The sequence below is a fragment of the Electrona antarctica genome, assembly GCF_951216825.1.
Source record: "Electrona antarctica genome assembly, chromosome: 5".
Taxonomy (NCBI): Eukaryota; Metazoa; Chordata; class Actinopteri; order Myctophiformes; family Myctophidae; genus Electrona; species Electrona antarctica.
In genome coordinates, this window is record NC_136810.1 from 41,099,913 (window position 1) to 41,127,306 (window position 27,394).

At 42.3% G+C, this 27,394-nt stretch overlaps 1 protein-coding gene across 1 annotated transcript; it reads right to left on the reverse strand.

Moving 5' to 3' along the window:
• Positions 1-24: 24 nt before the first annotated feature.
• On the reverse strand, positions 25-27,345 carry LOC306923985 (structural maintenance of chromosomes protein 1B-like; the record flags this gene model as incomplete). The annotated part of the gene is made up of 25 exons (XM_079502329.1): positions 27,212-27,345; positions 25,164-25,352; positions 24,008-24,120; positions 22,064-22,267; positions 20,274-20,512; positions 18,912-19,167; positions 18,365-18,505; positions 18,006-18,088; positions 16,925-17,132; positions 16,361-16,546; positions 14,714-14,908; positions 12,370-12,516; positions 11,541-11,678; positions 10,379-10,495; positions 9,509-9,615; positions 6,817-6,958; positions 6,062-6,207; positions 5,399-5,552; positions 4,845-4,943; positions 4,199-4,355; positions 3,226-3,380; positions 2,068-2,219; positions 848-917; positions 522-632; positions 25-45 (listed from the first exon to the last, which is right to left on the reverse strand). The coding sequence occupies exons 1-25, from the start codon at positions 27,333-27,335 to the stop codon at positions 25-27; spliced, it is 3,654 nt and encodes a 1,217-aa protein (XP_079358455.1). The 5' UTR covers positions 27,336-27,345.
• Positions 27,346-27,394: the final 49 nt, after the last annotated feature.

Genomic DNA, 27,394 nt, shown 5'->3' on the forward strand with positions numbered 1-27,394 from the left:
TATATCGTTCACAAACTTGCGCGGCTAACAGCCCGAGCCCTTAGTCTACTCACAAGTGAAGGTAACACCAGTAGCCATACAACTGGAGTGGACAGGTTTGTAACCTTGTCTGGTGTCTGCTTCTGCAGTCTTTTTTTCCCTCTCAGACTCCCAGCAGGGCATCAGATCTATGGTAGAACAGTTATACTTACATCTGAGCAGACTCCCAGCAGGGCATCAGATCTATGGTAGAACAGTTATACTTACATCTGAGCAGACTCCCAGCAGGGCATCAGATCTATGGTAGAACAGTTATACTTACATCTGAGCAGACTCCCAGCAGGGCATCAGATCTATGGTAGAACAGTTATACTTACATCTGAGCAGACTCCCAGCAGGGCATCAGATCGATGGTAGAACAGTTATACTTACATCTGAGCAGACTCCCAGCAGGGCATCAGATCTATGGTAGAACAGTTATACTTACATCTGAGCAGACTCCCAGCAGGGCATCAGATCTATGGTAGAACAGTTATACTTACATCTGAGCAGACTCCCAGCAGGGCATCAGATCGATGGTAGAACTCCTCTTTGAGAGAGATGACGATGATTTGCATGTTGTCCTTGGACTCCTCCCTGATGAAATCTGTCACCTGGACACAGAGATGATGATGATGATTTGCATGTTCTGTATAGAATCCTCCCTGAAATCTGTCACGTGTGTGTGTGTGTGTGTGTGAGTGCACGCACGCATGCACGCACGCACGCACGCAGACAGACAGACAGACAGACAGACAGACAGACAGACAGACATTGTAACAATTTCCTTAGATAATCAGCAAGCTCAGTAACCACATGTTAAACTTGCCTTGCGGATATTAGTGTTGTCCAGTGCTGCATCAACCTCATCCAGGACCAGGAATGGAGCAGGACGAAAGCTGAAAGAAATCATTGATGTATCAGTGACAGTGTTGTACCAAAGAGAAGGGAATTACCCAGACAACGCAATGAAGGAAGGTGACAGGCCTATGGTGTAACAACAGACCTGTCTGTGTATGGTACATATACAACCATTTAGTCAGAGGGCATGTCAAATTAAAGGACTGCAGTTTTTAAATAACATTGCTCATTCTTTCTGTCCTAAAGAGCTTCTAACTAAACATCTAGAAAAAGTTGATGACTCATGTCAGGATTCCCCACATGATTTGCCACAAGGCCCCACATTTTGGGACACTGTGAAAGAAAAACAAAGTAAATAAGCAACTATTTGACTTGTGAATTCTCGCTTTCTTCTGTGATAAATGAGAGCTCTGTGCACATGAGTCTACTGCCCTTATCTATGACTGATGAGAAAATCAATTGATATGATTAGTCTCAGCTCGAGTCAATGGCGAACGTTCACACTTCACACACACAAATACTACATACACATACATTACATCAGTGTTTCTCAAGGTGGGGTCTGGCCGGGGACCCCCAGGGGTCCTTGAGGCGGTTCCAGGTGTTCCCCAGCAAAATTATTGAATATAGCATAAAAATCAATTTAACCACTTTTAGCCTCGGTACCCAGACTTTTATTTTTGTTTGCTACGGATCAAAAAATGAAAGCCTGGGGAAACGTGAGACATTTCCTGGTCTAGTAGTGGGAGTGAACTACAGTGCAGAGGGGCGTCGCTCTCAATATAGTGACGTCAGTTTCTTCCGCTGTTTTCTACCAGGGAGGGGCGGAGGGGCTCTGATCGGTGAACCAATATTTCTCCAGCGCTTGCTCCATGTGCGCCTGCCCCTCTAGACCAGAAAGCATGCTGGCCGGGCCAGGATAAACCACATTTAACCCTATACATATATCGCCTATTTGAAAATAGCAGATCTACAAACTCACAACGATACGACGCGTCCGTGACCTTATAGATCTATTTAAAAAAACTTGATCATTTATTCTATTTTATTTTGTATTTGGAAATATTTACACAAATCTTGTACGGGGTCCCCTGGCACAAAACATTTTCAGATGGGGGGGTCTACAGCAGATTAATTTGGGGGTCCATGACATAAAGAAAAACATAAATGTGCTGGTGTACTACTTACTGGTGTAAGGCGAAGAGCAGAGCCAGCGAAGCGATGCTCTTCTCTCCTCCAGACAGGTTCTCCATATCCATGGAGCGCTTCCCCGGGGCCACACAGTTGTAGTTGATTCCCTCTAAATAGGGTTCGTCCTCGTTGTCGGCACTCAGGAAGGCCTAGATGTGAGAAACAGTGTTGATTTTGTCAACTAAAACTACAGTATGACCAAAAATGTTCTACCTTTTTTCACTGACGAAAACTAAATGGAAACCAAATGAAAACTAAGCTATGATGACTAAAACTAAGGCCACATTCCCACCTAATACTTCGGTAGACTCGATGCGAATGGGCGGAGAAGTTGGGATTCTTGCATATTTAATTTGCTGCGGTTTGCCTTCACACTTTCCAACTGTGTTCAGCTCCTCACCCGCCACATCGTTTCCTTTATTTGCTGCGGATTGCATTCCCACCTGCACCGAATCGAAATCAAGTGCGATTGGAAGCGAAGCGAAACCCCCGTTTTAGGGCGGAGTAGAATGCGGTTCTTTGCTGCGCATTAGGATTCGAATGAGCCTTCACACCTGCCAAACGAAGCGAACTTTCGGACAATGCGCAGCAAGATTTGTTTTAATCGCAGTAAAGCTTTCTGGTGTGAATGTCACCTAAGACTAGATATATTTCCCCCCATCTCTCTCCCCATTTCCTGTCAGCCTACTGACTGTCCCTCAATAAAAATATATAAAATAAAGGCGAAAGCCACCAAAAAAAAAACATTAAAAAAAAAAGACTAGATATATTGACAATTTCGTCAACAAATAAAAACTAGACTAAAATGTTAGGAAGGGACTAGTGGACAAGAGATCCAGTATAAGTCATTTTACACTTGGTTGCATGCTGAAAATAGCAGATCGGCTATTTTCAGCAAGCATAAAATTACGACGGCATCAAGGCACGCCAAAATACATTTTCGACTAAAATCTCATGATATTTAGTTGACTGTCTAAAACTAGTCCAACACTAAAACATCCCAGGTGACTAAAAATGTGACTAAAACTAAATTATTTACTATTCAAGAGACTATGACTAAAACTAAATTCTAACTAAATTTGCTGTCAAAATCAACACTGATGTGTGTGTGTGTATTATGTGGTTTACTGTACCATGCTGCAGTCATGTGTTTACCTGTGCACTGTTGTTCTTGCAGAGTCTTTTGTATATGGGGTCGATGACGTTCTGTACGTGTTCAAAACACTTGTTAAACAGCTCACAACGCTGTGTCTTGACACGATTAAACTCCGTGGTGGCTGTCCTGGCTTCCCCGGTGCTTTCATCTAATGCTATATAAGAAAAAACACAATTTTTTACTAAGCCATTTGCCACAGATGTAGTTTAATTTCAATCATGGACAGTGCATGCAATTACCCCCCTGATCTGTGTTTTATCATATCATCACTCGGAGCCGAGTCGGTCTGTCTATCATTACTACACACAGTAATACTGTGTGACTGAGTGCTGTCTAACTTAAATAAATACATACATGAATTGAAAACAAAAAAAGGCGAATGGCTCAGAACTGTCACAGGTCCTCTCGGGCTCGGTGCCGTCATTTGAAAGAAATCTCAGAACGGGTCGGAATCGGATCAAATTTCACAGATCCATTCCGGGTTCGGGCAAATCAAGGACATATGTGATTTAAGCAATATTACACGAGAGGGTGTGGTTTAACGTGATTATTGCCACGACAGTGATGCGGTCAGGAACGAGACGTAGTCGAGTTCCACAAGCATCACTGAAGTGGCAATAATCACGTTAAACCACACCCTCGAGTATAATATTGCAATTATACAACAGTTACCCTTAAAACTAAGAAAATCGCTGAAAAAACCTATTTTTTTAATGACAGATGTAGTCACTACGACCACAAATGTCCCAAGAAACTAGCTAGCCTAGCCACCGAGTTTGCTGCGCTCTGGGAAAACAGAGCAGCTGAATTTTTTGTTTTGATTAGGTGTGGAGTGGTGCTCGTTTGAACCACGGCTAGAAGGCTGTTTCAGATTGCTTCCTCGATATTGTATAATAAAGAATGAATCAGACTCAATAATCAAACCGTCAGAGAGACAGACTGAAAGAATGAATATATATAAAACCAACATACCATCCCGTGCCTCTCTGAACCTGGTTTTGACGTCTCGCAGCTTGCTTATGGCTTTGAGATTTGGGGGATTGGTTTTCTGGAGAACCGACTGCATGGTGGATTTTGCATCTCTCAACTTCTCCAACTCAACGTCCATCTCCTCTTCTTCCTCAATTATCTACAGTACACGCACGCGCGCGCACACACACACACACACACACACACACACACACACACACACACACACACACACACACACACACACACACACACACACACACACACACACACACACACACACACACACACACACACACACACGCACACACACACACACACACACACACACACACACACACACACACAGAAGAACAGACAGTCAGGGGTGGCAGTGGTTTAGGAGTAGGACAGTGGATTTCAACCAGTCGTCCGGGGACCACTTGAGCCTGAGCGTTCCAGGTGGTCCCCAGCTAAATGATGGAGAGTTGCTAACCAAATGGACCCAGAGCATAATGGACCACTACGGGTCAATTTGGTTTCATTTCACGCTCTCAAGAGTTAAATTATTGTTAAACATTAAGTACCCTTGTACCTAATGTACAAAAATTAGAGAATGTAGAATAATTGTTAAAAAAAAGAAGAAAGAAAAGAGAAAATAAATACTTACGGTGAGCTTGGCTGGCAGGACAGAGAAGTCGATGTCGAGTTGTTCCTCACGTAGATAGATCTCTGCGCTGCCTAGAACACTCCCCGATTCCTCATCCATCTGCTCAGAAACAAATATAACGTATTTGCCATTTTTACTATTTTGAAAAACATTTTAAAATAGTTCAACAAGCCGATCTACATCGACACGTTGTGAGCTTGTAGATTTTAAGGCAGCAGGCGGTTGGGGGGAATAGGAGTGGGGACTATGGAGGCATGCAGGGGAGTTGGGGGGTATGGGGAGTGTTAGGAGTGGGGGTGGGTATGCAGGTGTAGCCTTACATAGCGATACTAATATCACAGCGTGGATATTAGTTGGTTGGTTCCAGACGAATCTGGTTGGCTCGTCACCACTTTGGCCGTGGCAAAGGCAAATGAAGGCTGGCTTTGCGAGGCTAATGCAGGTGTGGGAGTTGGGGGGTATGGGGGCCAGTGAGGGGGGGCCTTCACGTATAATAGGATGGCCCTGCTTTTTTTTTTCTAGTATTGAATAATGATACAGTGTGTACTGTGTACCTGTACATCGGCGATGTCATCGAAGCTCCCAGATCTCAGAGTGATGTCCACGCCCTGGATCTTACAGTCCAGCAGCAGATTATGTCTGGCCAGGTACCTCTGTTCGCGAGACGTCTCTGTGGCGAGCTGCAACTTCTGTAGCTTGACCAGCTCCCTGACGGACGCACATTAGAGACCCATTAAAGACCTGACGGACAAATCTGTGTCGCCTCATAGCTTTGAACCACTTTAACCGTTATTTTAAACTTCAGCTGTTGAAAAATAGCAGATCTACAAGCTCGGTGCCACGCTACGAGCTTGTAGATCTGCTATTTTAGAAAAAACGCGCGAATGTGGCGCAAATCCTTGAATATATATTCTTTCACAGTGAACGTTTTTAACTCGCGACCCGCTGTAAACTGTAATCACATTGCACGAATATATCGTCTATTGGCGATTTTTGGCCAGACGATGACCGATGGGAAAATTTTGCTATATCGCCCAACCTTAATGCACAGTTTGCACACTCTATGTAAAGCGATAAAGGTGCTATATATGCACCATTTAGAACCAGAAGTAGCAGTCATACCTGTAGCAAACATGCAGCAGAAACACAAGTGGAATGTGGTGGTGTTTATAGTAATAGCACCTATAACAGAAGTATTAGTGGTGTGATATCATCACCTGCTAACTCCTCTGAGGTTCTTGGTGTTTTCGTCTAGCTGATACTTGGCATCAGACACCTCTTTTGTCTTGACCTGCATGCGGTTCTGGAGCTCCTGCAGGCTGTTCTGATTTTCCTCAACTGCCTTTAACAGCTCCGTCTCCTCCTGGAAGTTAAATATAAAATGTTGTTAAACACAAAAGTTAATCATCCATTACATTTAATTGTTGTCTTTCAGCACAACACAAATTATCAAATTGGTATTTTTTTGTGAAATATTTAAAGGGCCTACTAGTAGCCACTAGAGACTGTGGCCAAAGTGGTTTGAACGGACCCACCAACCAAGATTTAAATTAAAAGCTAAATGTTGCATTTAGGAGGCAACTTTCGGGGCTGAGCTTGTACATTGGAGGACTGATAAACAAGAAACCTATTTCTCTTTCTAAAAATCATCCCCAGGTGAAGTGAGGGGCGCTCTTATCATCGTACATCATTCATTCATTTCTGTAGGACAAAAATAGCTGATTTGCTCGTCTACATATGACGTAAATTCTCCATTCATTGTCAATGGGAATTTAATCTTTCTGTAGGACAAAAATAACTGATTTGCTCATCCACATATGACGTAAATTCTCCATTCATTGTCAATGGGAATTAATTTGTTAACAGAAAAATCTACACTAATAGCTGAATATAGGAGGGGATAGCGCCGCTCTAAAATTGGAAGTGGAGAAGGTGGGGGACCATGTATTTGATGTTAAATAATGTATTTTGCCTCCTGCTGCTGGTCCATTGCTCTGTCCTCTTTGGCAATTGTCTTCTCAAGGGTCCTTTGTCTCATCTCGTGTCGCTGCACCTGCTGTTGTATGTACTCCAACTGGGCGTTCAGAAGTGAAATCTGGCCATCAAACTCCAAGCTAGAGGACAAATACGACAAAACAAGACAAGACAAGATAACACTGTGACTAGTTTGACCAATTCAAATACTCTTTAATCTAAAAACAAGTTCATATATATTATTACTGTAGGGGTTACTATGCCAGATTTATACTTGATTTATAGCAGATCTAAATAGCTATAAAATATCCTCGAGTCCAAGTGGGTGTTTGAGACAAATTTGAAGAAATTCCCTCAAGGCATTGTGAGACACGAAAAACACAAAACATACAGTAACTAGAGGAACGTTTGTGTGTTTTTTGTGTTTGGAGTGGACAAAATGTGTAGGAGTATGTGTTTTTCTGCAAAAAATAATAGCACCACAAAAACGGGCGACACCCACAAATTTTGATGTCAGTCGTAGCCAAACTCAATAGAATATAAAAGAAAATACCACAGATCCGTCTTGATGACTATACAGATCATGCGTACCAATGTTCGTGATATTTGGATAAAATCTGAAGGACTAATATAACAAAAACTTTAAGGCTGTCAAAATTATTGCGTTAACGGCGTTAATTAATTTAGTTAATTCAATATTTAACACAATTAACACATTGTGACGGCCCGAAATGGTCCCCGAGCCGTCTGTTCCTGACGCCTGTCACTCACCCCTGTCATCCGCCTGTTTTAAATGCACTGTTGATTTCGCCTGGTGTGCGAGTGTGGAGACAGACAGACAGAGAGAGCAGATAATAAAGCGCATAATACATCTGTGTAGCGTAGTCATGATTGAACACCAGAGATAGATTGTGTATTGTAGTTGGGTTGCCAAGTGGTTTGATTCTGTTGCGTTACTTTGTCTGCCTAGCAAAGCGGCTAGGGGTATCACCAACCGCTTTGGAGCCACTAAACACACAGCACACACAGTGGCCTCTCCAATATGGCACAGAACCCCATTAGAAAAGACATAGCTAGGCTACACACACTGTAGGCCTATCTATGGCAAGGCGCTGATTATCAAGACATATACATTTAATAGTAAACACTAAACAGTGCAGGCACACACACGCACACTGGCACATACTGTAGACCAGAAAAGAGAACGCAACAGACTGAGACGAGGCATAATTGGCACAGCACACTGAGCAGCGCAGTAGCACAGCGGCTCCTCCATCCATATGAACACAATACAAAATGCCTTGTGTACCTTCAGAACACAATAGAAGACATAGGTCATAGGTATAATTAACGTTATTGCAGCCAGCAACAGTTTGGCACATCATCAGAATACAATCTGCTATTACCTTCCACGTTCACGACGTGAACATTTCCTTCTCCTCCTCCTCCTCCGTGAACAACATTTCCTTCTCCTCCTCCTCTGACAACAACTCCAAGCATAACGTCCCCAAGCTTCGTCTTTTCTGAGCCATGCAAACAACCCGCACTGACCGGAAACGGAGAGATGCATGCGTCCCGCGCGTAAAGCTAGTCACTCTCAGCACGGGGGTAGAGGGGATAGTTTGGGGAGAAAATTTGCGCGCTTCTGTACTTCTCTGACACAGCGCAGCTCAACTTAAGCCAGTCATTTAGTGGGACACACTGAGAGCGCACATCAAAGGAGAACACAGCTGCAGGTTGTTAATTAAGGCTGTGGCTGAACTCCGATGCAAAGGGAAAGAATGACTTATGTCCGTGACAATAACCAATCCTACAGTTTGAATTCTGTACACACACGCACACATAGAGCAAAAATAATATCCCCTTTTTTTCGACTTTCCACTTCTCCTAATTTGAATCGACAGCCTCCTGCTGGTGCTATAAAGGGCAGATGTGAAAGATGCGGGGCAGAGGTTTTTCCTTGGCCTCTAGGTGTGCATACACCGATCGGTGTAGTTATAGGGGGAAAAAAACAGGAATCGGCCTGTTATAGTGCAACCATGAGGCTGATTTGAGCATTTTTAAGTGGCATTTCTTCCTCGGCCTAGTGGGAATGTGAAATGGCACGCTGTGTTCATTTGAGGCATTTTTGAAGCATTTTGGTCAAAATGGACCAATCCTGCAAACTTTGGAAGGCAATCTTAGCCAATCTGGATGGAATACGGTCAATCGGACAGATCTGTGTTAATCACATGACAATAGAGATAGTGTTTACCGATTTGTGTGATGTATGGATAAAATCTATAGGAGTAATATTAAAAAATAAGTGTTTTGCAAAAATCTGCCTCATGGCTGTTCTGGAAAGTTTGGGGCCAGAGGTTCGTCGTTGGCATCCTGGGAGTGTATGTGCACAGTTTGGCATCGACCAGCCCAACTGTGCCGGAGATTTTAGCTGTACACAGACGGACGGACACAGAGAGACGGACAGGGTGCAAAACATACTCTCTCAGTCTCTCCCCATGCCTTCGGCCTGGTGGAAGCATAAAATTAAATAAAGAAATACGTTACTTTAACTACACCAAATTAATAAATGAGAACCACGAGGACTTTCCTTTTACTACTAATAAGTTAAAATTGATATTAACCCATTTAGACCTGAGGACGCATCTGTGTCATATTATAGCTTTTAAGTGAGAGGGGACGGACAGTACCGTTTGCAGTCCAGTTCTGCTTGCTCTTTGAGGTGTTCCTGTTCATACTGCCTGATGTTTTCTATGCCAATCTCAGCACAGAAGTCAGCAAACACAGTGTCCTCCATCTGAACACACGTAGAAAGACACATATTTAAAACAACCACTCACACATCATTTAGAAGAATATATACAAAAAATATTTATATTGGGTAGAATTAGACGGTAATATGTTTTGTTTTAACAACTGGCTGTACTCAAAAATTATATCCAGAAACACTTCATCAAGTACAATAAATGCACATCAATTTGACGTTTTTCAAAGAATATTGCACGACGATAAATACACAACGAAATGTTTCGCATTATATTTATGTCCGTTTTTTCGTCATCCTCCCAGTGTATTAAAGGGACATTTCACCTCTGGAAGAAACTTCAGTCACTCAGTGTTAATAGTATTTGCAGTAGATAACAGTAGCACAATTTGAAATTTGCACCCTATGGCCAGAAAAATAGTGACGTCTGTGTGTTTGACTGGATTGCTGAATTCCTACAATGCCCATAATGCTTTAGTGCACTGCCCCTCCTTGTGGAGAGGGGGGAGGCTGCGTGGAGGTGTGACTTTGTAGTCCAGGAAAGAAGTGAGACCACATTTTCATGACAGGATTTTGGTCATGAACATGGCGTCAATGCGTCATGACCAAAATACCAAAACATAATATTACACACATAAAGTGTTTCTTGTGTCCTAAACAACATTCAAATAAGCTCTAGGCCCTAGCCTTTAAGGTATACAATAACTGTACACACAAGGAGGAAGACAGCTGCAAGTCGGCAGAGAGCATCGAGATTCCTCCATTACCAAGACAGCACAGAAGATAATAGTCAGACCTGGTTGATTGTGTCTCTAGTGCTCTTCAGCTCAGCTTCCTTCTTCTCCACATCCTTCTGCTGCATCTGGATCTTTGCCTCCAGGTTGGCCAGCTTACTCTCCAGACGGGACCTCTCCTACAGACAATACCATACCCAAATGATTGACTGCGTGTGGTGGTTAAGACACTTTTTTTGATACAGAGACAGTCATAGCGGTCAATGAGTTAATAGCACAGGCAGACTCTTAACATACTAGAGCATGTCTGAAATAAATGTCAGAGCTGAAATCGACATGGATATGAAATAAATGCTTAAACATGCAGCTAGGTGTAATGTTAGAGACCACAGAAGTGAACCTTTCAAGCCTGTTTTCTCAACTCGCTGTTTTCTGTAACACATTACTCTAAAAGCCATAACTCCAAAACTGGTGGGTCAAACTGAACAAACAATGTCAATTTGAAGCTAGGATTCCCTGCTTTCATGACATGAAAAAACATGTGTATTATGTTGGTGGAGGTGTTATAACAACTGTACACATATTAAGTCAGAAAATATTGTGTATTCACTGAAACAGTACCCCCAAACCCAAACACACAGACAGAGAGCGAGAGAGCAGAGGAACGTCCAGCGCATAATACATCTTTGTAGCGCACAGTCATGATTGAACAACACTAGAGATAGATTGTGTATTGTAGTTGGGTTGCCAAGTGGTTTGATTCTGTTGCGTTACTTTGTCTGCCTAGCAAAGCGGCTGGGGATACCACCAGCCGCTTTGCATCATGATTCATTACATACAGTCACACACACACAGTCACACACACACACACACACACACACAGTCCCACACACACACACACACACACACACACACACACACACACACACACACACACACACACACACACACACACACACACACACACACAGTCACACACACACAGTCACACACACACAGTCACAGTCACACACACACACACACACACACACACACACACATACACACACACACACACACACACACACACACACACACACACACACACACACACACACACACACACACACACACACAGTGCCACGGAACATCGTCAAATCAATCCACTCGTCCACTGTGTGCCTCACACACCAATGTGCCTGCCCCCCAAAAATAGGGCTCTATGTGTGTAGCTGTGGTTTGTACCGCTTGGCATGCTGGGATCTTGGTTTTGCGGAGTTCGTCCAGTTCAATGATGGAGTATTTGAGTCGGGTCTCACAGCCTTGAGCCTTAACCTTGACCTGATTCAAAGCAGACTCCTTCCTCCTCAGCTTCAGCAGTTCCTGTTCAATTAAAAGTATCATCATGGTTTATGATTTGTAGTATTTTGTTCTGCCTCCAAGGTAGCTGACACACATTTGATAATTGTGTGGGTCGGGATTAGTCTTTATTCAAATGAAATTAACAAGACACATTCCAAGACAAAATAAATGCTTCTAATTTGTCTAGAGCCCGAATGATTTATCAATTTGACCACCATTTGTCTTTTTAACAATATCAGTATAACAATTGTATTTTTTTTGGCGATTTTTTTGGCTTCTCAAATAGAATTTTTCATCAAATCAAAGTTTTTCAAATTGATTTGACATGACTTTCAGTCAGATTCGTGAGCGAGCACCTAATCATTTTTAAATTAATCACCGAGTACAGGCAGATTAGAAAAACAATAAAATTACACTATTTTGCTATTACTCATGACCTGAAATTTGAGCCTTGGCTGGTATTAAGTCAGTGAGCAGCACTACAGTATTTTCTTAATTTTCTTGTTACGGTTTCTTGTAATTTCTACTGTAAACGTACATTTCAACATGAGCAATTAAGTTTGTATTCTATTCTATTTTGAGCATTTATCCAAATAATCAGAATTGTCCTAGAATAAATACCTCACCAATCCAGTGGTGTAGGGAGTTGGGAATTAAACATAGTTTGCTGTGCTACTGGGCCCAACGGATTTGTTTAAATCCCTTGACTCACGCGTAGCTCTGCTGTCAGTTGGTCCTTGCGTTCCTTCAGTTGTTTCATGTCCTTCTCATCCCATCGCTTGGCTTTGCTTTGCAGGTCACTGGAGCCTCCAGAGATCACCCCCGACTTGGAGAACATGGTGCCATCCAGAGCTACCGTCTACAGGTAAAAGCAGAGTGACCGTGGTCAGATATACTGTATTTAACCCAAAACATAGCAGATCTACAAGCTCATAGCACTGCACAGAGTGCAGCACTACGAGCTTGTAGATATGCGATTTTTTTTTAAATCGTGAACATGTGGCGCAAATCTTTGAATATATATTCTTTCAGACTAGCAAACGTTTTTAACTCCAGGGTCCCTGGAACAACATATTTTCAGATGGGGGTCCGCGGCCAAATACAGATCATTCTGGGGGTCCTTTACTTGGAAAAGGTTGATCACCACTGACATAGAAACATAGGTTTTTCAGAAAACTGAGCAAAGAGCGGCTCTTGTTGTTGTGCCTGAAACTGAAAGTACTCATACCCCCTGGTCTACTGAGGCTCACAGAGGCCTACTAGCGAGCCGATCATTGTTTTGTTTAGCGGGAGCTCGTTTACATGTCGGGAGCGATGCGAGACAAAATCACAATTGACATCCGAACCTTGGATGAATCAGGATTACCATGGACAGCGAACGTAAATGCAGAGTTATGAGGCTTTGAAAAACCTTCTTTGACTTGTGGTAAATGGGGGCCGTGTAGATAAGTCCTGGTCCCTGGGGTGACGAGGGCGTTGCCTAGCAACCGGACCAATGTTAAAAGCAAATTTTCAGCTCAACCGCTTCATATATGGTGTAAGGGGGAGTACTTAGCAGATAACGTCCCATAGCTGGGGGGTACGTATATATAATATATTCGTACTTACCAGAGAAATAATTAACATCACTAATAGGATCACTTGACAAATGGCACGTTGACGAATGGCATGGACCATTGGACAGCAAAACGCAAGATGGAAATGAAGACAGAATAATATACATATATATATTGCTCTCTACTCCCCCTAGTGGACATAATATCTACATTGTGAAATGCGCAGATCATGCAAACCTCTGCAAAGATAAAGGGACAAGGTCAATGGCCCACAGCTGTACACTCCACTGATAAATGAGGCACAGTGTGGCAGTGTTGATTTCGTCGACTAATACTATGACGAAACTAAATGAAAACTAAGCTATGATGAATAAAACTAAGACTAAATATATTAACAATTTCATCAACAAATAAAAAGTAATTTTACACTTGGTTGCATGCTGAAAATAGCAGATCTACAAGCTCACAACGTGTCGCAGAAGTGTAAAATCAGTCATTTACGACAGCACCCAGGCCCACCAAAATACATTTTAGTCGACTAAATCAACTGTAGATTTAGTTGACTAAAATCTTATATTTAGTAAAATATCAATAAAACATTCCAGGTGACAGACCATGACTAGAAGGAGCCAGCTTAGGTGGTTCGGGCATCAGGTTAGGAGGCCTCTCGGGCGTCTCCCTAGGGAGGTCCTCGAGGCACTATTGGTGGATATTGCTTGCAATCTCACGATAGATATGTATCACGATACAGAGGCCACAATACGATATATATATAACGATATATCTCGATTAAACGTTCATTCAAAATAATGACCATGTTGCACAAATACAATAAAGCACTTTCAGGCCAACAGATCTTTAACTTAAAATTAATGTCTAAACATCCTAACAATGGGTCTGGGAAGGGAGTGCATTGCAACTTGCAAGGGGGGCTTTGATAACGTTAAACAGAGGTACGTTTGGCAACACTGCGTCACCCAGATCATGCATTCCGTTTATTGCTGTATCGATACAGCAGCCTCTCGATCGATCCACCTATCGTCTGGATTTTCGATCGATAAGTTGCCATATCGTTTAATTGAATGCACCACTACGAGGCACGTCCCACTGGGAGGAGACCCCTGGGCAGACCAAGGCGCAGTTGAAGGAATCACATCGACTCACTCGCCTTGGAATGCCTCGGGATCCCCCAGAAGGAAGTTACTAATGTTGCTCTGGAGAGGGAAGTCTGGATCTCTCTGGTGGAGCTGTTGCCCCCACCAGCCGACTACAGATAAGCGGTTGAAGATGGATGGATGAAATCTTCTGTCAAAAACAACCTTGGCTGCTAATCCATTCTGGCAGTGTACCGCGGATTCAACTCCCGACCTAGACGGCCTTTACTGCATGTCACCCCCCCCCACACCCCCACATCTCTCTCCCCATTTCCTGTCAGCCTACTGTCTATCCCTCTATAAAAAAACATTAAAAGAAAATCAACACTGCACTGGCTGGTGTTACCTTAAGGCGCTCGGGGCCGCTGAACGCCACACTCTGGGCTTCCTTGAGGCTCTCGCAGACCAACGTGTTGCCGCAGACAAACTGCACCACCCTCTTCAGCTGGGAGGCCAGAGGACCAGAGACACACTGCACTACGTCACACACCAGCTTGGTGTTTGGTGCGACCTCCCTCAGACGCTCGTTGATAGGAGTGACCTGGGCAGTGGGCAGTCACATTCAATTTGAGACACAGGAGAGACAAGAAGGGAAAAGAAACAATAACAGTCAGATAGTTAATGACAGTGTTGATTTTGGCAGCAAATTTTGAATAAAACTTAATTTAGTTTTAGTCACATTTTAGTCATCTGAAATGTGTTAGTCTAGTTTTAGTCTAAATATCATAAGATTTGAGTCGATTAAATCTACAGTTGATTTAGTCGACTAAAATGTCTTTTGGCGGGCCTTGATGCCGTCGTAATGGCTGATTTTACACTTGCTGAAAATAGCAGATCTACAAGCTTGTAGATCGGCTATTTTCCGCATGCAATCAAGTGTAAAATTACTTGTCTTTTACTTATACTGGACCCTTTGTCCACTAGTCCCTCCCTTAGTTTTAGTCATCATAGCTTAGTTTTCATTTAGTTTTCATTTAGTTTTTGACAGTGAAAAAACGTAGTCGACAAAATCAACACTGGTTAATGAGTCTGCATTCAAGGTACAGTAGCTGTGTTACCATGGCTACTTGAGCTAAGCTACAATTAACTCATTTACCGCCAACACCCCCATCTGGTGTCTGAATTGTGTACTCCAGCAGCGACAGCCATTCATTTTAAATGGCGGACACCTTTAGTTTGAAAGCCATTTCACTCGGAAGCCAAGACTCAGGAAGTGAATTATCGCTATGTAACGGGTGCCGCGATTGTTATTTAATTCACCCAAAACATACATTTTGTAACCGGGGATCATATCGTTTAGACTTTAGACTAGAGAAATGAGGTGCAAATCAAGCTTGTTTTGAGCCAAAAAGAACAATCAGAGATATTTCGATTCTAAAAACCTTCCCATAGACAGCATAAGCCAGCAGTCAGAGTACCCTTTGTACCCGTCTGTCTCTTTTATGCACATACTGTATATGGAGAGAGATATGCAGACAGCCAGCAATGTCAGCTGCACTGCACTTATGAGTTCAGACCAGAGGACACTACAAAGATGATGTTACATTGTGTTTATAGGTTTGTGTTACACAGTTATACAGTATACTCTATTGGCCTGAATATAAGACTACGTTTTTTTTTCTCCTCAAAATCGGGGTCGTATTATAATCGGGGACTAGACCATTTGACATTCAATGTTCTTTTTCCACAAATTAGTCTTGAAAAAGTCGTCTTATATTCGGTATAGGGCCACTATAGTTTGGGGAATTCCTGTTTGCTGGAGATCTTCATTTTCCAACATGAAATGCTCCTGAAAACGAATGAATCTTTTGCAAATGGCAATGGTAAAAATGGTAAAACTTGTAAAAAGATGAAGAACTCACACTGAGTGTTTCAGGGGATGACACAAACCTTTTTTTTTAAGGTATTTTACTATTTTCTATAGCAAATTTGTCAAACAATTTCTGAGCAATAAAGATCACTGTTTTGTTATAGTTTCTCTCTGTGCACATACGTCCAGGTAGTCGATGGGTAGGAAGGTCTCAGCCTCGGCTCTCTCCGTCTTGATGAACTTGATACAGTCTCGGGCCGTTTTCTCCGTGTCTACCACGATGGCGTTCATGTAGCGACCAAACACCTTGGTGACAGCCAACTTGAACCTATGATGGATGGGATTGCACAGCTCCACCAGGCGGCCAAACTGAAAAACCATAAAGTAAGATCTCTGTCTCTCTCTGTATATACAGTATATGAAATAATGTGACAATCTGTTGGCAATGCGTTGGCAAAAATGTCTTCTAAACGTTTTTTTGAAAAACGTATGTTGTTAGCTATATCAGTGGTGCTCAAACTACAGTACTTATATGTATTTAGCCGCAGACAGCCATCTTATAATATTAGGTGCCAGGGAGTCAGGGACCCCCAGAAGATTTGAGTTAGAAATGTTCACTTTAAAGGAATATATTTATTCAAAGATTTGCACACATTTTCACAATCTTTGAATAGCCGAAGTATAAAATTATGCTTTTTAGCTCAAATCTAAAAGCCCAGTTTTGGAGTTTATGAAATCTTCTCTCACCACAGTGTCAGGATACAGCCTGCGGAGGCTCTCCAGCACCTCTTTGTGCTGCTGCTGCCGTCGGCTCTCATGGCTCTCATCACCGGCCTCCCTCAGCTCCACCAGAACCTCCCCCAGCTCCCGGTTCACCTCCTCGCTCCTCTGACGGCTGCGCTGCAGCTCCTCACTTAAGCTCACGTTCTGACCACAGTACTCTTTCAGAGCCGCCCTGAGACACGCACGCACACACGCACACGCGCGCACGTATGCACACACGCATGTAAAATGTGGACATGAACACACATAAGCATGAACACAATTACATGTACACACAAGCAGTAAGGTACTTGCATGTACAGTTGTACAGAGATAGGCACACAATCAAAGGTATTTTGAAAGTGGCAACAGTTTGCATTGTGAGCGCAATATATTGATTTCTCCCACTACACATATATAATGACCAATTGATATACGAATCAATATCAACATATCAAAAACATAGTCTTCGTTTCATTGTATCTCTCAACAATGTAAAGGTAAAGTGAGGTTTACAGCTCTCTATGTTGACTGTTCTGTTGTGCATATAACTGGGCAATTAACCGAAACTAATAAACCTACATTTTTAAGCCAACAACAGACTTAAACTTGCTCATGCAGGTTAACCCATTTTGGACTGAGTCTAATTCTAAAAATGCCTTCCGAAAAAGTTTCAGAAAAACTTTAAATATTTATTCAACACATCACGCTGCGACGTGTTGTGAGCTTGTAGTCTGCTGTGCAATAGCAGTATAGTAAAAGTTAACTTGAATGTCATTGTGCAATAGCAGTAAAGTAAAAGTTAACTTGAATGTCATTGTGCAATAGCAGTATAGTAAAAGTTAACTTGAATGTCATTGTGCAATAGCAGTATAGTAAAAGTTAACTTGAATGTCATTGTGCAATAGCAGTATAGTAAAAGTTAACTTGAATGTCATTGTGCAATAGCAGTATAGTAAAAGTTAACTTGAATGTCATTGTGCAATAGCAGTATAGTAAAAGTTAACTTGAATGTCATTGTGCATTAGCAGTATAGTAAAGGTTGGCTTGGCAAGGACAGTCATACTTGCAGGTCTCTGTGTATTCCTCCAGTTTCTCTGCACGCTTGTTTAAGTCCTCCAGCTCGTCATGTTTGGCCTTGATAGTGACCTGTGTGTAAAGAAGGTAAACAGTATATAACTGTAGGGCGTGACACCAACGACGATATCACTGATTATTATCTTGATCATAGGGATAATTTGTCTTTTTTGCATTTTTCTGCACTATTTTCAAATAATATTAATAACAATAATACAGTTTAAGTAGTAAAGTACTGTAAGTAAGAACTTACTTTACTTCATAAACTACTGGTGTTTTACTTGTTCTTTATTTGTTTGTGCTTCATTGGTCGTTTTTATTGTATTGTATTGCACTGAAATTGAATACCTCAAATTCCTTCTTCCCGCGCTGGTCAAAGGAGATCTTTTCTTGGTCGGACTTCAGATAACACTGCAGCTGGTCAGCCTTCTGACTGAGCACGACCCCCTGCCTCCTGGACATCTCCTTTAGTTGGTTGTATCGCTCCAGCTACAGCAGAAGGACACACGACAGTCTTATAGAACACACTTTACTGTACTCAATGTACTGTACTGTATTCAATGACAGAGTAAGGCAACCATGTGTTTGCCACAATATAGATGGATGTCATGTTATACACGACACATCATTTAAAGTCAGGCATAATAACTTTGAGAACTTTATATAAAATCCACAGGCAGTGACCTGGTCCAAAGGGCATTACTTCTGAAAGAGTCTTTAGTTTTCAGGAGGTAAAACAGAAATGTAAACTTTGCCCATATCTTAAAAGAAATACCAGTTCGGCTCACGTTTTCCCCAGATTTCTTGTCCCGTCCCAAGATACTAAATGGATACTGTTTTCAAAGCAATAAATACAAAAAGCTACACAGATTGGTGGTCCCACCCCAAACTTCACCTGCTCTTCCCCCAGCTCAATGTCTCTGTCCTGGGCTCTTTCTCTCTGGAACTTCTCCTCGTAACTCTTCCAGGCCCTTTCCAACTCTGCCACCTCTTTCCTTCCTTGCTGCAGCTCCAGCAGGTTATTGTTCCTCTGCCTGAGGGCCTCCTGCAGGGAAGAGCGTGCCTCCTCTACCTTCTTCAGGTGATGGGAGTTGTTGATCTTGGTCTTGGTGTACTGTGACTGACGTACTGATAGTGTCTTCTCTTCAGAGCTAAGAAACAAAGTGATACATTTTGAGATTTTGAGACACAAACAACTCTGTACATTATCCACACATATTAACCGATTCCACGCTGTTACCATATAGGTGGGATCGTGAGGCTAGTGCGAGTGAAATGCGCGACATAAGCAAAGAAAAAGCGCCACATCCGCCCGACCCGGAAGTGATAGTCCTCCATATCTGTAGTCGAGCCGGTTGCAGTACTTAGTTCAGAGTAGTCTTTGGTCCGACAATGACAACCAACCTCAAACCCTAACCTAACCATAACACATATTCGCCAACCTTAACGCATGTTCGCCAACCTTAATCCGGTCGCCAACCATAACGCATGTTCGCCAACCTTAATCCAGTCGTTTTCCACATGTCAGACTATTGACATGTCGGAAATGCATACGCACCCAGTCTAGCCTCACTCTAGGCTGTGTACCAACTCGCGGTGGATTAATTTTCTCAGCGCGAGCACGGATTCATGTTTTATAAGGTCCCAAACATGGTACTTTGTCCCAGCAGAAAAAACAATAATAACCCTGTGTGCGTGCACGTGTACCGTGGATTATCATGTAGGCTGTTTCTACAATGGGAGGCCTGTGGAGGCTAGCAACAGAAGCTAACGGAAGCGGAAAAGGATCTCGTGGATGGCCCAGATGGTAATAATAGCTTTCCTCGAGATATCTTGTGGATAGCTTGGATTGGGTTAACAGCTATAAAAAAGTATTACAAGTTACACCAACCATGCTCCTCCCCCCCCCCACCCCCCTATGTTTATTGATTTGCATGTACAGTAGCAGATTAGCAAGCACATTTGAACATAAACTTGCTTCACAGCCCTTGTTGACAGCCGGACTCAAAACTCACAATTGAATTACATAAGTGTAATGGAACCAATAGTATTTTTGTTTTGTTAAATGCAAGTCAATGTACAGTACACATTTGCAAATCTAACTATTATTTTAAAAACAATGTGAAAGTTTGAAAAAGCATTTTAAAATCTCTTTACGCTTTCACAAATCAATGTGCACGTCGTTTGCTAATCTGTTTACACATTAGCAAATCAAATAATAATCTCCCACCTCAAATCTAATCTCCAATGCGCTCACCGTATGTCCTTGTCGATCTGCTGCAGCTCCCTGCTGCGTCGCCCATGTTCGCTCTTGATGGTCTTGACCCGCTCCTCCCAGTCATCCAGGGTGCTTTTGTTATTATTCACAACTTGCTGCCTCTCCGTCATCGTCGAGTCCAGAGCTTCAATGTGGCTCTTGTTGCACTTCAACTGGAAGAGCATGAGCTGCAGGTTGCTGTTGTTCAAATCATCCAACAGCGCTTGGTAGGTCTTGGCCTGGAAGTGGAAGGTAAAGAAAGCACCAGTGTTGATTTTGACAGCAATTTTTGATAGTTGACTAAAACTTAATTCAGTTAGTCACATATTTGTCACCTGAAATGTTTTAGCGTTAGTCTAGTTTTAGTTGACTAAATATCCTAAGATTTTAGTTGACTAAATCTACAGTTATTTTCAAAGCTGAGCACCCACTGCCTTAACCAAAGGCAGTTTCCAAAGGAAGCGCACCTGCTTTTCTTTCTTTCTCTAATATCTCAGTATCTCATCTCAGTTGAATACGTTAATCTACCAGCTTTGTCACTAGATCTGGCCAATAATAAAAGTATTGACAAATATTCATGTACCATATATTGCGATATATCAGACAAATGATGAAAGGAACAAATAATAGCCTAACAATAGTAGAGAACTAGTACTAAGTAACAGTACTATTACTACTTAATTAGTAATAGTTTAATTACAGGTCTTGCCTCAGGGTATGTTTTGTCTATAACTAAAAATACATCGCATGGATGCACCTGGGACGTATCCTCAGTGATGGGGATACAGGGTTTCGGGTCTACCAACATCATACCCCTCACTCAGGCGACCCAGCCGGGGTTGATCAAATCCCGATTTATGTCCCAGTAGCTACCCTCGATCAGTCCATCAGGGAATGAGCAAGGCCACACAATCCGTTGCTCCGGAACTACTCTGCCGGGACTGGGAGAACCAGATTATGGCGCGTGGAAGGACTAGGCTCTGTGGGTTGACTCCTGTCCGGGCCCCTCCTACGTCTCACCACGTCCACTCCTGCTCTCACCAGGCCCAGGGCCTGTGCGTTGCACCAGACTCCCAGGACCAGGCACTTCATTCAGGAGTGGTGGATTATAACTACAGTACTACTTACTGTTTACAAGGCACTAAATAGTTTAGCTTCTGAATGAGTATATATACTATTATACTCATATACTGTATGCCCACTGCCTATAAACCTATACTGTATTTGTGTATTTTAATACCATGCCTGAGGGCGAGAAACGACCGTCACGTGCACGGCTGCACGCATCTGCCTGGGTGACAGCAGATTGCTGGGCAAGCGCTGGCGCTCAACATATGGAATATTATGTACTGGCCATATATGGAGCGTGTCTTGAGTGTACAGGGTTTAATGAGGTCAGAACAACATATGGAATGTCAGAACAGATCAGCTCCATATATGGAGATCTAAGTTTGGCAGTGTCTTGAGTGTACAGGGCTTGATGAGGGCCCAGGTAGGGCCGGGCCTTAATTTTCGGGCATGTTGCCGGGCACGGCTGCACTATTAACTTTGGGGAAGGCCCGTCTAGAGTTTAAATGGACAGGTATCAGTCAAAAGGGAGACATCGAATAGGAAGGATGGATGGGGAAGGATCAACATGGAATGTCAGAACAGGTCAGCTCCATATATGGAGATCTAAGGGTTTGAGGAAGATTTTCTCGTGCCAGCACAGATTGTGTTAACACAAAAAAAAATCAGATGACTAAAATTCGACTAAAACTAAATTTTGCTGTCAAAATCAACACTTCTACCTCCACTTCCTGTTCCGACAGTTGCTTCTTCATGTGAATGGCTGCCCTCTTCTTAGTCAAATGGACTTGGGTTTGGTCCTTAGCCTCCAGCATGGCCTTCTTCAGCCTCTCATACTCCTTGGCCAGCTCGCCCGACAGGCTGATCCTCTCAAAGATCACGGTCCTCTCTTTGGGATTCATCATGGCGATGGACTCCACCGCTCCCTAGCGGAGACAGACACAATGCAGATGAGGTCATTTAGGGAGTAACATTATTTGTAATGAACTAGAGCGGTGCCCGTTAATGCCTCTACTTGGAACGATGCAAGTTGGAAATGAATGCCCCACCCAGATATTATGTCTGTGTTCCTTTTATGCCCATATATGGAGTTCTTTGTCTATGCACACGTCAGAATGATGTCAGAACAGGCCAGCTCCATATATGAACACTAGACCGCTGTAGAGGCTCCAACGGTCACAGCTCTAGTTTGACAAATAAACCCATGTTAAAGAAATCTATAGTCTATTTATCAATTACATTGCGATGTAACAAAAAAGAAAAGAAAGAAAGAAAAAAAAGAAAAGAAACACTCTTATGCTTATGTTCTGTCTCAGAGTAGACATAATAAATGTTTTTTTCCTGAATGAGCAAGTCATTCTGAATACAAGTGGAATAAATCTGTCCATGTAAACGCAGCCATTGTCTTACATCACATCATCTTTTTGGTATGGTTTCCTTCAACCTTCATAGATCAATTCACCACTTCCCAAAAGAAAACATTGTAAGTTGAATGATTGTGAGAAAGAAATAACACAATCCAACCAGTAAGTAAGCACTGTCAATCTGTTGTCCTGATTGTGGTTCCTACTTAGAATGGCATTGGGATTGGGATCCTGTGGGTTCTGCAGGAGCGGGCAATTTTTGTATTTGAGTTTTGAAGTAGAGGTCATGATGAATGCATTGAAATCAATGAGAGACGTCGAGTGGACAAGTGAATAAATACACAATATCTTTGAAAGATTGTCACCTTTATAAAATAATCGGTTCTGTGACAAAGAAGAAGTCATATATAACACATACACATTGTTTTCCCATCTCTTTTTTTTAATGTGCAGACTATACCATTTGAAGCAACTAAAGAGCACAGAGAAATATTGTGGCTGGGCAGTATGGGCTGTCAGTGCAACACTGTATATTAGTGACAGTCTGAATGAGAGTATAACGGAGAAAGAGAACATCACTTAAACTGAGCTTTATCAACAATGGTATCAGTATCAATACAACTTAATGATCCACATCCCTATCAGCGTCAGGGATGGACAGAAGGTCCATGCACACTGCTGCGGTTTTTTTAGCAGCACTTTTTTGACTCGTCATGTCACCTTCACATAGAATGATTGAAACTGTAATTCAATTGTTGAAAATATAAATCAAATTTGAAAAAAATTAATTAATTCAAAATGTAGTTTTTGTATATACCCTCAGAAAAGAACATGCCCACGGTACCAACTGCACTTTTCTGGGGGAAATCCATGGGTTCCCAATACTGTATTTCTGGGTCAAGTGTGACACCAAGTGGTTACATTCGGTATTAATTGGTCAGGTCCAACGGGTCAAAACCAATATGTAAGTGTATACACTGGTCCGACCAACATGCATACAGTACAGTACATACGTAGCAGAGTGGGCGCTCACAGCCTCAGCCTGATGGCCTCAAAAGTCTAATATCTCCCCGCAAGCCATAGGCAATTGCCTTTGGCTTAGTCGTTCAGATGTTGCCTTTTAACGTGGGAGACCTGTGTTCGATTCCGGGGTGTTACACATACATACACATGTACATACAGACTGACAGTACATACATACTAGTAACAGAAGCAAAGAAAATCCATACATGTTTTGTATGGACAGAAAGATGCGTGAGTGAGACAAACGACTCATGTCATGTCATGTCATGTCATGCTTACCTGGAATACCAGGCAGTTCCTGGTCTTTGTGAATATGCCAATCCTCTGTAGCTCCTCTAAGTATTTGGCCAGTGTCACAGGCGAGTCGTTGATGTGATACACAGAGGAGTTACCTGGACAACACATTGTACGGCAGTCAGACAGGCCCCCCAGCATTGTTTAAAGAAAATAATAATAATAATTAAAAAATCATTTGGTTCCTGACCTGGCCTGGTGGAGACCTGTGCCCTGAGGGGCACTTTTTTAAACATATTATACCTGTAATCTAGTCGGTCAGGAACAATGAGGGATCCATTTTAATGTCAATGAACCTAAAACAGACAACCAACCTACACCTAAAATGCCCCAAATAGGCTGAATCAGCCGTGAATCCCACGTATGTACCTGGATACCCTAGAAAGAGAAAGAGTTTGAAGGAATGTTTTTGCTTTGTGGAAGACATCTAAAATGAGCTTTTTTGACAATCTATCATCAAGATTGATACTGAAAACTGAGGAATAATAATGGCTGAGCTACACCATGATATATTGACACTGGTCTGGTGTGCTGATCTGGCACTCTGCCTTTGACTCCATACTGCAGTGAATGCCAGTGATGCATCCTGCATCGTTCAACTCACTAAATGAAGTCTAAGGATGCAATACTGTAGTACTCAGTACTGTTCCTTAACGTCGTTGAAGTAGGACTCATAAAATGTCCCTGTGGGACCCCTCTAAAAGACCACCCCTGGGTCCCGGGACTAACACACTTAGTTCTGAATCTAAAAACAGATCTGGTTAACGTTAGTACAGTGGTTTTCAACCAGTGGTCCTTGAGGGGGTTCTAGGTGGTCCCCAGCTAATGATGGAGAGTTGGTAACCATATGGAGCCTTATAGATCTTTAACTCTTGAGAGTGTAAAATGACCTGTAAGTTTCATTTTACACTCTCAAGAAGAATTATTATTTTGATCAACGTTTGCCTGTCATCTCTCCTAATGGTACCAAGATCAATACAGCATGGAATTGTGGACAAAATCCAACGATAACAACATATTCTACGTTTTGGGTCTAAGAGGCTAAATGTCATCAAATGGTGGTCCGTGGGCCTTGATATGAAAAGGGTTGAAAACCACTGCGTTAGTAGATTGACCAAATTAGGAAAAAACTTAAGCTCACCTAAAATACTCCGGCAGAAGTTGAGCTCCCCATCATCATGAGAGGAGATCACCATGGTGACGCGGGCCGTGTTGGACACGGGCCGTCCTATGCTGGCCCCGTGGATCAGGTCCTTGGTGTGTTTCACCCGGAGAGAGGGCACCCGCTCACCCATCACAAAGCCCAGGGCATCCATCACATTGGACTTGCCTAAAAAAGCAGGGGGTCATCATGATCAATAAGGCTTGACTCATTTTGATACAGAGACAGTCATGGCGGCAAGACGAAGGGCTCTATTTTCGTCCATGCTAAACCCCTTATCCCTAAACTTCTTTGCCTTTTTTACTATTTTGAAAACCATTTTTGAACAGATCAACTAGCCGATCTACATCGGCACGTTGTGGGCTTGTAGATTGGCTATTTTAACTACTAAAAAAAAAATCTAAATAGTAAAAAAGGAAAAGTAGTTTAGGGATAAGGGGTTTACATGGACGAAAATAGAGCCCTGACTGTTCAGGAGGAGACAAACAGATTTTTTTATCCAAAATGAATTAATAGCACAGGCAGACTCTTCACATACTAGAGCATGTCTGAAATAAATGTCAGAGCTGAAATCGACATGTAAATATGAAATAAATGCCTAAACATGTAGCTAGGTGTAATGTAAAGAGTCCACTGACAGAAGTGAACCTTTCAGGCCTCTTTTCTCAACTTTCCTCTATAAGCCATATCTCCAAAACCTGTTGTGTCAAACTGAACAACCAATATGTTGATTTGAAACTATGATTCCCTGCTTTCATAATTATGAAAAAAATAAAATAAAAAAATTCCAATGACTTCCTGGGGGTTAAGTTTGGTCATTATGCCCGTCCGTACACAGACAAAATGTGTCCGTGGCAAAGTCTTGTCTGTGGCAAATGTTTTATTTTTATTTTAACACACCATTATAATGTTCTTGTATTTTGATCATAAGACCCAAATGCCAATTATTGAATGTCAAGTCTCCAGGTTTTCTTCAGAATATGTATAACACTGATTTACTATAACACTATGTATGGCATACAGTGACATAAATAGGTATTCAATGTAATGGGTCCCACAGGAACCAGGGGTGGTCTTTCAGATGGGTCCCAGGGACATTTTATGAGAATTACTTCAACAACGTTAGAGTACACGTACAGTACTGAGTACAGTATTGCATCCCATTCCCAGGACCGACAGAGGGTGACATGATTGCGTCCTTTCTCAATGTTGTGAGTCTAAGGATGCAGGATGCAGGCTATTTGCATCACTGGGCATATTAAGAGTCCAATTAGTACTAGTAGTTCTCAAATGCTTTATTTGCAAAGAAGACTCCCTTAACTCTGAGAGTGTACAAATGGAACCAAATGGACCCATTTGGTTCCATTTGTACACTCTCAGAGTTACAGACCTGTTATGGTCATTCAGTGCAATCTCTTCATGTGTATTATTGCCCAATGCCCACTCATTTCTGCATGTCCGCAGTTAGTTAGTTAGTAGTTCAGTGTTTTTCAACCAGTGGTCCAGTGACCACCAGATTTCCGGTCACCTCACCACCGAAAATCCAGACTATGAATGAGGGGGTTACAGGTGGTCCCCAGCTAAATGATGGAGAGTTGGTAACCAAATGGACCCTTATAGATCTTTAACTCTTGAGAGTATAAAATGAAACCAAATGGAGAGTATAAAATGAAACCAAATGGACGTATGGGTCCAAGACCATTTGGTTTCATTTTTTTTGTTTCATCAATTTATACAGCATGGAATTGTGGACAAAATCGTATCCAAGAAAGACAGCAAAAACGTTTTGGCTCTGAGAGCGGCTAAATGTTATCAAATGGTGGTCTGTGGCTCAAATTCCCAATAAATAATGGACCTCGATATGAAACAGGTTGAAAAACACTGAGTTGGTTGAACCACGATGGTGTTAAGTAAAGTAGCACATAGTAAGTTACAGCAGAAAAATGGCGGCAGCCGGCCGGCATGGTCAATCAACAGTAAAAAGCTAATATATTAGTTGACAATAACAACCACAAATGCACACATACCTGAGCCATTAGTGCCGATAATGCAGTTGAAGCTCATGAACGGGCCAACGATGTGCTTCCCTCGCCATGACTTGAAGTCTTGCAGTGTGAGAAGTTTTATCATCAGAGAGCCTGCGGCTGCCATCTTCTTCTCCTTCAAGTTCTCTCTTCGGGCTGAATGAATTGACCTTACCTTTAAGATGA